Consider the following 9,591-nt stretch of genomic DNA (forward strand, 5'->3'; position numbering starts at 1 on the left):
AGATCACAAGATCCATTTTACCAGTCAGATTCGTCTTCGAGGGCAGAGCTTGCGCCTGGTCGCACTGGAGAAGCAGCTGAAAGAAATACAGAAAGCATTAATGAATGAATCAATGAATATAGTGTTAAAAATAAATAAATAAATAAAAAAGGACTAGAGGATCTTTATTATGATAACATTAGCAGAGGAACTAACGATTGATGAAACAGAAACACACACCAGGACTGCCTGTGAACTTTCCCGAGCAGAGAGAAAGCAGCTGGTCCACGTCCGCGCTCCCGTGGCTCTCCCCGACTGTGCGTTCTGTCTCCATGGTGACGGTTTCCTCTTTGGGTCTGCCGGTTTCGCCAGGCTGAGTGGAGAACGCTCCAGAGCACAGGCCCAGAAGCTCGTCCTCACCTCCTGGCTGACTCTGCTCCGCTGCGTCAAAGCCACCCGAGCAGAGCCCCAGCAATTCACCCATGTTGGCATCCATGGCGTTTTCATCCAGGTTATCTAAAAGCAGCTGGCGTTTGTGAGAGCGGTTCTGGCCGCCGCGGGGCCCCACGTTCAAGAAGCCGTCTGAATCAAACAGCTGCGACTGTGTGTCCTCCTCCTGTGTGAAGGGGCCCTGAGAGTCCCCACCTTCAGGAGAAGGAACACCATACAAGTCCTGCGAGTCCTCCACAGGGAGGGTGAGGGACGGCTCAGACAGCTTACCAGAACTCTGAAGAACAAGACAAGACAAGACGGTAAGAAAGAAGAAGGAACAATTGGTGCATTTGTGGAGACAAAAAAGTCCAGCATCCATAAAAGCAACACAAGTGTAACAAGATTTAAAGTCCACATCAAATCCCTCATTTAATCCCCCCCCCCCTCGCTTTTAAATCGCTTATGAATGAGTGCGCATTTCACTTTCGCTTTCGAATTAGCGGCAATTTAGGGGCAGCAATTGCTTGAATGTTGAGTTCATAACAACTACAAAACAATACAATGACAAACTCGCTTACATTAAACATCGAACTTTTGAAACCAAGTCTTCCGCCACCGTCTCGTCAGTCAGCTCGCCTCACTCTCGTCACGTGATAAATGAAATCTGATCTGTGCTGTGACTCTGACTCATCCGGCTCATGCTGAATCGAGCAGACGTGTTCAGTTTTCAATCGTAGCGTCTGATCTCTAACTGAACTAAATGATTTTTATGACTATAAAAAGGCAAAACGAAGGTGGGGGCGGTGCTCCGGTGGGGAAGCGATGTAATCGGTGTGCGGCCGAACACCATGCAACATCGACTATCGCAGCAAACCGATTACAGACTCAAATGAATTTAGATATTATGATGCTTTAAACAAGAATATCTTCAAAATCATTTTCTAGTATTATTGTCCATAATACTAAGGGATTAGTACAAAAAGCTCTACAACACCAACTGTGATTTCAAGTAGGCCTGTGACTGTAGTCCCAGAAATAATTGCGATAAACGATATCATTTTAAAACCATTTTATGCCGCTGACATAATAATATAACAGCTTAATAATGTAAGTACACCCTTTCAAAGAGCCATGAGCTTTTAACTCTTAAAAATAATCAGACACAAAAATAATATTACAATGAGTTCATTACCCTAATACAATATTGTGAATTCTTCATGGTTTAGTTCTTCATTATCCGCGTTGTAGTGTGTCGCTACAAAAAAAAACGTGTTCACAACGTGACTTATTCTACCTAGCACCTTACTAAGTTCTAGTTCACTTGTGCATTCACGGCATTTTGTGCAGAGGTGAGTTTATGTTTATGTTGTGTGTAAATGTCTGATTAATCTCGTGTGTGTGTAGGATGTGTTTGGACAGTTAATATTGCGCAGTTTTTGCATTATATCTTAAATCCGTCAAATATTTGAAGTTCGAATGTTAATTTGATGTCCCCGGAGCAGACTAGACGACAGGAGCAGCGCGAACGGCTACAATGTTGGTGACGTTCGTTCTTATATAAACAAACACGTGTGTAAACACAATGGGAGATATCGAGGTCAGGAAAAATGATCGAGGTCACGTCTGTATATCGTACGATAAGTCGATAAGGTAATTATCCTGACCGTGCCGTTAAGAATAATAGCATTCAATATTATCTGGCTAAAAGGGGCTGACCTTGGAGGCTGAGCCGAGGAAACTGGGTCTGAAGAAGCAGGGCGATGGCGAGCGGAACACTGCTGCTGAAAGACCTTTGCCTGCGGTGCGGCTCACTGGCTGGTACGATGGGAGCGTGGAGCTCGTCAGCTCAAAGCTGCTGTTATGGCTGTTGTCCTTGGTCAAGGACAGGCCATCCTCATCTTCTGTGGGAGAAGAGAACAGAAAAGGTCATCACCATCAGAGTATGTTTATATAGCTGTAAATCAACTCTCAGAAGCTTGTGGTTGAGGTGCTCCCGTCCAAAGGAAAACAGTTCATGTGGATAAACTATGAACTTACCCATTTTGTTGTCATTTTCGTGACTGGTTGGCCCAGACTGCCTAACACCGTCCCTAAATATAAAACCAAGACATTAAGGTTTTAACAAGACCTTCATTTTCTTTCTCTCACAAATAACAACCAAAAACAGACATACACAAACACACACCCACCCACCCACCCTGTTCTGGAGCACGAGCTGCCTGCAAACAGCATCAGAGTGCCGTCGGTGTATGGGGTCGGAGACGGACTTTTAAAAGCATTAGAGGCACTTCGTTTGGACGTGTCGCCTCTTTCGGCTGCCTCTATCTCTTCTTCCTCACTCTCAGCTTCCTCTCCATCATCGCCATCACCCAACAAATCTTCAACACCCTAGAAAGTTTGGAAAAGAGCAACAGAAGAGAACAGAAGCAAATTATTAACAAAATGACGAGGGAGCACTTACTTTAATTTAATAGACTGTTAATGAGAATCCTAATCAAAAACAACCTGTTGGAACACAGGTACACTCATACCTCTTCCTCCTCAGACTCGGTCATATCCTCTTCCTCCTCCTCCTCACTGCCACAGTCCTCATTGTCCAGGCGATGAAGGGCGGCTCGACGCTCTCTTTCTTCCTTCCGGCGGATAGCCATTGCTTGCTGCAGACGAGACTTCAGTAAAACTAGCTTCTCTCCTGAAGAAAGACAGGGGAACAGAAAGATACTCGAAATGAATGCTTCATTTTTTAAAATGTAATCTCGATCCGGCACATCCGGAGCACGTGTTGATTCCAGTGAACAGGAATTTAAATATCCCTGAAGAACAGAAAAAGAAATGTATCGGTAAAATCCGCTATCAGTCGAGCTCTACTCCCCCCACTGACTTACAGTGTAAATCTGTAGCCAAATGATTTTCAGTTCTTTTCCAAGTACGCAATTCATGCCTGTGGTACTCGGGCATATTCTACATTTGTAGTACATGGGTACAAAGTTTAAAAACACTGCAATTTTCCTTTAACAGGCACAGACAGATCAGCAACCAAATATCTAAATGATATATTCTCTAGGGCTGGGTAAAAAAAAAAAAAAAAAAAAGATTCTCAGATTTTCATCGATCTTTAATTTAACGAAACGATATCGATTCTTAATGCGCGTGCTTTACTTGAGAGGATGTGAACATTATCTGTAGTTCTCCTCTCGTCCTGAACATCTCGCCATCGGTCACGTTTTGAATTCTGAAAACGCTTTTATTTCTTTAAACATGTTTTAAGTTGTTAAGGAATTTCACTGTTGCACATTTAAAATGTTTTAAAAGTAAAAAGTAATTAAACATAACTGTGTGGGCCCTACTGTTAAAGTAAATGTGTGTTTCAGTAATATAGCCAAGTAGGAGGGGTTCAGAGAACAGCATTTATACTTTATTTATATTTATACTTACCTGTATATGAACAAGGTGTAACTCATCTGTAAATATGTATATTCTTATTCTGTACATACATTGAGATGTTCATAGTGTACATATTACCATTATTAATACTTTTATTTTGCTATCCCTATTACATATACACATAAACATACATATGTACACATATATAAATAAAAGAAGACATTTTTCTATTCTATTCCTATTTAATGTGTACTCCTTCTTATCTGTTGTGTGTAATTGAACTAACAGTTTAAATGAACTATTGATATTAATCGAATCGACAAATTGGTCGCAATATCCAGCCCTAATATTCTCCACAATATACCTGGCTTAGTGCGTGAAGGCTCCTCTTCCTCCTCATTGACCGTGACAGTGATGGACTCCGCATGCAGCTCCTCCTGTCCGGAGGCACTGCTGTCCTTTCTCACCACATTTACCTGAAGCGATCGCTCTCCTTTAGACCGCGGCACGGGCTGGACGTGCCTCAGAAAACGTTCCTTCAGAGCCTCTAGACCTGAGCAACACACAACACGCGTTCTAAACCAAAACGTGATGAAACAGCATCCGCTACGGGAGGCCGATTAAAAAGGTGAAATCAAGCTACCCAAGACACGCCGCGTTATTAATACAATTTGTGGCTTTTTAAGATGCGCTTCCTCACCAGGGTTAACCTGTTGCGGCTCCAGCTGGACAAAAGCTCCATCGTCCACACACAGCTTTGCTACCGGAGGAGGCTCCAAACCCAGCTCACGCAATCTGGTCAGCTTATCCTTCTTGGGTTTAGGCACTACCGCTCCTTGCTCAGCCGGCGCAGCGCCGTCCTGTTCTGACTGCCCTGTCCCAGACTTAGTCTGCTCAACCTGCGGCACCTCAGGGTCCTCTTTAGGAGAGTCGGCACTCTCAGACACGTCCACAGAAGGAAGAGTGTGCTCTTCTGCCATGATTTCAGGCTTTTGGAGATCAACGTTTGCAACTCCGGATTGGTCCTCAGTGGCTTCAGTAGCAGCTCGTGCATCGTGTTCATTTGTAGCGCCGTCCTGTTGGGTACATCTGACTGGATCAGGGTCATTCAGATCAGCCTGTGGATTCGAGTTCTGTTCTGGTGCAGTTGAGGATGCCGAAGACGCTTCTATTATACAGGCCTGGTACTTGGCAGATCTTGAAGAAGGGGAAAAACAATGACAAAAAAACGAAAGAGTCTAAAAGTACTGCTGTAAAAACATCTAAAAATGACCAAAACAAACCATCTTTTGAGAAAGAAGAAGAAGTAAAGCGACTTTTATCTGACTTAATAATCATTCATTCCTGGACACAAGCATATAAAAAGTATAATGCACTGTATAATGGTCCTACTTCAGTAATGCCATAGCAGGTCTGTCAGGACGAACCCTTCTCTTGAAGAACTGGTCTATGCCTTTGGGTTCTGGCATATGGTACGGTAGCCCTATTGTAGATTCTGGTAACGCAAAAGAGAAAACAGTGGGAAAAGATTAAAAGAATGAAGAAATGAAAATGAGCAAACAATTTTCGACAATATCACCCGCAATAAATTCCACTAACCTCTAACAAGCTTCTGGCTATCACTGTGGAGCTGTTTCATCGCCTCTTTACTCGCCCTCGCTGCTTTCCTCTCCTAAGAACACAATCCAGCGGGTAAACAAATACATAGAAGCCAATAAATATGGGGAAAAACCCCTACGAGCGAATGACTTGTACCTTGCGCTGGGATTTTCCTTCCTGCTTTTCATCCTCTTCAGAGTCAACTAAATGGGGCTGCAGTCAGGAGAAACAATTATTTACACGTCACATAGTGCACTAAGTGCATTAATACAGATTCAAGCCCTAATTGAATTCCAAAGTTTATTACTGGGGAGTAGGGGGGTCAGGGGTATAATTTCTTATTTTGCCTTCTATTAAAAAAAAAAATAAATAAAATAAAATAAATAAATGACATCGGTCATGGCCGATCTGAATGGAAATAAAATCACAGAGTATGACGTAAAATAATAAAATAGTAAAATTACCCCAGAACACCGTGTAAATTTAATACTGTATGGATAGGACTTAAGGAAAAGAATGAGTACATGACTCGGGAAAGGGAAGATTGATGTAACATACTGACCAAAAAAAAAAAAATCTGCTTGTTCCAGGTGTCTGGGTTAGTGATTTGTCCACCTCCGTGTGCTGCTGCTACTCCAAGTAGCTTTAATGATTCGTGCCTTTCTCTCACCTTGTTCTTGGCCTTCTTTTTCACAGCAGCTCTGATGGCGTCCAGGGACTCCTCTTCCTCGTCCTCCTCCAGCTGAGCATCAAACAGGTCACTATCACCCAGCAGACAACCACTGTCATTGAGAGGCTTGGATAAAAGGGACTCCTGAGAGAGAGAGAAAAAATGGCAGTCAGCAATGACTACATACACTGACAATAATTTTCTGAAAACCCCCAATTTACTCACTTCAGAGGTTCTCGTCTTCGCTTTCATTTGCTTCACTAGAGCACCTCTGCGCTTCTCCTTCTCTTTGCATCGCTGTGACTTCCCTCTCTTTTTGGTGTCTTCCTTAGGTTTTCCTTGATGCTCATCTTCCTCTGGCTCGCTGTCGTCACTGGATACGGCAACGCGGGAGATCTTCTTTCCCCGGCTCTTTTTCGGCCGCTTGCCTTCACTGGCCTTCGTCGACTCACCGCTGGATTCTGACAGCACCAGAGCATCAGCCATCCCGTCCACGACGTCCTCCTTCTCACTGTCGCTGTCCTGGAGAACCTTCCGGGAACGGGGCTTCCGGCTGACGACGATGTCATCATCTGAATCTTCAGCTTAGGGGTTTAGATAAGGTCTTAGGGTTTAAAACAGAACTTGCCAATACATACATACAACAAACAAGTACATACAATTCAGTAGATTATGCAAAGTAATATCTCCTGCGGTTCTTCATGAGCAAACACAGTATATGTGCATGCATCAGATAATTCAGTTTAACATTTTAAATACTTTTTAATGCCTATTGGTAATATAAGACCTACGTGTCTTTGTCATACAACACAGCGGTCCACATTTTTTTATTTGAGCCCGTGTCACAGCAACACAGTTTCAACCATTGTGTCCATGCATGGTTTTGCGTTGGTAGCTTCGATGAAGAGAGAGAAAGAGAGAGAGGTCGTCGTATGTCCAAGTCCTTAATAAATTTAAATCAAAAGCTCTATCTGGACGCATTTAAATTTACATGCGGTCTTGGGGTAATTCCCTATTTTACGCGTGCTACTCTGATTTTATTTCCGTCCGGATCGGTCATGTCCGTATTTTTCCATCCGTCCACCTCTAAGAAAATTACAGGCTGAACTACACACTGTTTTTTTCACCAAACTCCACGCTCGTCTGATCATTTTAATTTTACTTGCCGTCTCATAGCTCGCTTATCAGTGACACCGCCCCTGATAAACACTTCCTAAATCTAAACAAACAAAAACAAAGAAACGCTTTTAAAGAGGCACTCAAACATATACTCGTCCCGGGCAGCAAAACCTCGATGACACACGCTCAATGGGAATGCTTTTTCAGGAGGAGAAAGAAAATAATATCATTAAGGAAAGCAAGGCTGATCAAAAGGAGCCAATATAACCGAAGATACAGATATAAATCATTACTTTATGTACGCATACGCACAATACCATCAACTTTTAGTTGTCTACAATTAATGACTACTTGTATCGTGGCCGGTTTCTTAAATATCGAATGTTAAATGCTGATGAACTGATACTGTAAACGATTTCATTGTTTATATTCAAATCATTTACAGTTCATTTATCAGCATGGAACATTAGATATCTAAGGAACTGACGCACGTGACGGTGCAAATGTCCCGGGTTCAAAGAAATACAACCTTCTAGAAACTCACTCCTCCTGTGGTTATTTTATTGCTGTTTGAATGTGAGAGTTTTATCGCTGATGAAACATGTATTTTTGGTTTTTATGTATCTTGTACGTTGTATCATGTATCTTGGTACATTTTCATGTAAATGTATTTACATTGATTTCATGTAAATCAACCCATAAAGGATTTTGCAATGTTTTTTTGTGATTGTTGTGGTTAAAAATGCTTGATTTTGCTTTGAGGTTTTTTCTTCGTCCTAATCTTGCTGAGTTTTTTTGTTTTTCTTGCAGAAAACGTGCGAAATTTCAATTACACTAAATTGTTTTGTGCGGCTTTTCGCAGTGAAATTTGTTGGTAAAGGAGACCTTTTTGGACATACTCGTGTTTGATGCACGTGAATCGAAGAGGTCTTTGAACGCGTGTTACGATGACGGTGAATAATTAGTAATTTGGAAGAAGAAAAAAATTGCAAGCTCCTCTAAACATTGCGCCGTTTGCTTGATTTCGCGTTCGTTTCTCAGATCGCTAAACCCTGGAAAGGACTCTAACGTATTACAGATGTCTCTGAGATAAACCGATCCAATCCGAACAGGGTCGAAGCGTGTTAAACATTATCTTCCCACGCGTTCACGTCTTCACTGAGTCTTTATTTACCTTCTCCAGCCTGAACGGCAGCGGTGGTGGCATCGGTGCCAGCCTCCTCCATGGGTGAACCCACTCCACTGTCTGAATCGCTCTCTGCCCTGGGGACCTCAGCAGGGGGATCAACCAGCTGTGTACAGAAAACACGCGTGTCAATCAACTCCACCTGTCACATACAACACACCCACAGATAACTGATTAAACTGAGCTCGACTTGGAGTAAATAAAGGCACATTTTTATAAATAATCCACAACGCACACCTGATGATCAACCACTTTGGAGAACTACACATCAATTTAACCAGCAAAATGAGTGTGCAATGACCCTGATTCACAAGTCAGGACTAAATTACTTAACTACAATCATTAAAAAAATATATATATTACTTTAATAAATATTGATTGCTTAGATTGTTTCCCAGCTTGTTAGTAAATGCCAAAATGAATTCTGGGTAACTTTAGTAACCTTCTAGCCATGACTCCCAGCGAGCTAGCTATGTCTAGTTATCTAATTTATAGCCAAAATTTGATCAGATATGAAGTTGGATAAGATATTATCTAGTGATATAGTACACACTTCTAGCTAACATACTCATTAGTTATTATGTCTGAGACAAGCTAGGCGCTTTGAGTCTACTCAAAACTTGCTACTTGTGTAGCAAGACAGCTAGGCTAGCTACGACTTTTTATTTATTTAACGTTGTTTGCCAGTCGAGTCGATTGTAATTTTTAACAAGTCAATTTCCACAAACTATAAAGGTTATAAAGTGTATTATTTTGCAGGGTGAAGCAGGTATTACAGCTCGAGTGAGCTAGTCCGGTTTACCCGCTCAGAGACAAGCAGGCTCATCTTTTGTCCACTGGAACTATTCGTCACAAAAACTCATCCAAAACCAAAACAAAAAGCAAAATCCAGCAACGACACAAAAGAAACTTTAGCACTTAAACGCCAGGTGAAATCCGGAGGTAATTTTTTTTTGTCGTTCTGACGAAGCTAGGTGAAAATAATCATCTCCCGCCTGATCCTCGGAAAAGGGAATAAATAAAAAAAAATTCAACTGTTCGCGCGCTGGTGTGAAAGCGCTCTTCCTGCCTTGTTCGCGTCATCCCTTACAAGCTTGCTGATTGGCTCAGCCGTTGGTACGCGACGTTATTCCGTGATTGATGATTGGCTATAAATATCGGCGCGTTGCTATCCATAGCTCAATGTATTAAAACTGCACAAAACACTTGTAACGTGACTGAA

At 42.1% G+C, this 9,591-nt stretch overlaps 1 protein-coding gene across 2 annotated transcripts in view; it reads right to left on the reverse strand.

Moving 5' to 3' along the window:
• The window catches only part of LOC128600293 (claspin), a 16,274-nt gene extending 6,721 nt beyond the window's left edge, over nt 1-9,553 (reverse strand). Inside the window, exons 1-15 of one of the 2 annotated variants that reach the window (XM_053612649.1) lie at nt 9,172-9,553; nt 8,358-8,475; nt 6,290-6,648; nt 6,065-6,208; nt 5,551-5,607; nt 5,395-5,467; nt 5,188-5,290; nt 4,496-4,992; nt 4,160-4,348; nt 2,943-3,103; nt 2,609-2,799; nt 2,449-2,501; nt 2,128-2,312; nt 220-706; nt 22-76 (exon numbers count right to left, since the gene is read on the reverse strand). In XM_053612649.1, the coding sequence (XP_053468624.1) occupies nt 22-76; nt 220-706; nt 2,128-2,312; nt 2,449-2,501; nt 2,609-2,799; nt 2,943-3,103; nt 4,160-4,348; nt 4,496-4,992; nt 5,188-5,290; nt 5,395-5,467; nt 5,551-5,607; nt 6,065-6,208; nt 6,290-6,648; nt 8,358-8,475; nt 9,172-9,195 (2,696 nt within the window). In that variant the 5' untranslated portion in view covers nt 9,196-9,553. Of the gene's footprint in view, nt 1-21; nt 77-219; nt 707-2,127; nt 2,313-2,448; nt 2,502-2,608; nt 2,800-2,942; nt 3,104-4,159; nt 4,349-4,495; nt 4,993-5,187; nt 5,291-5,394; nt 5,468-5,550; nt 5,608-6,064; nt 6,649-8,357; nt 8,476-9,171 lie in introns of both variants that reach the window. The other variant, XM_053612648.1, reaches the window with a different exon arrangement.
• Between the last annotated feature and the right edge of the window lie 38 nt (nt 9,554-9,591).

This window comes from Ictalurus furcatus, chromosome 24 (genome assembly GCF_023375685.1).
Source record: "Ictalurus furcatus strain D&B chromosome 24, Billie_1.0, whole genome shotgun sequence".
In the NCBI taxonomy this organism is placed as follows: domain Eukaryota; kingdom Metazoa; phylum Chordata; class Actinopteri; order Siluriformes; family Ictaluridae; genus Ictalurus; species Ictalurus furcatus.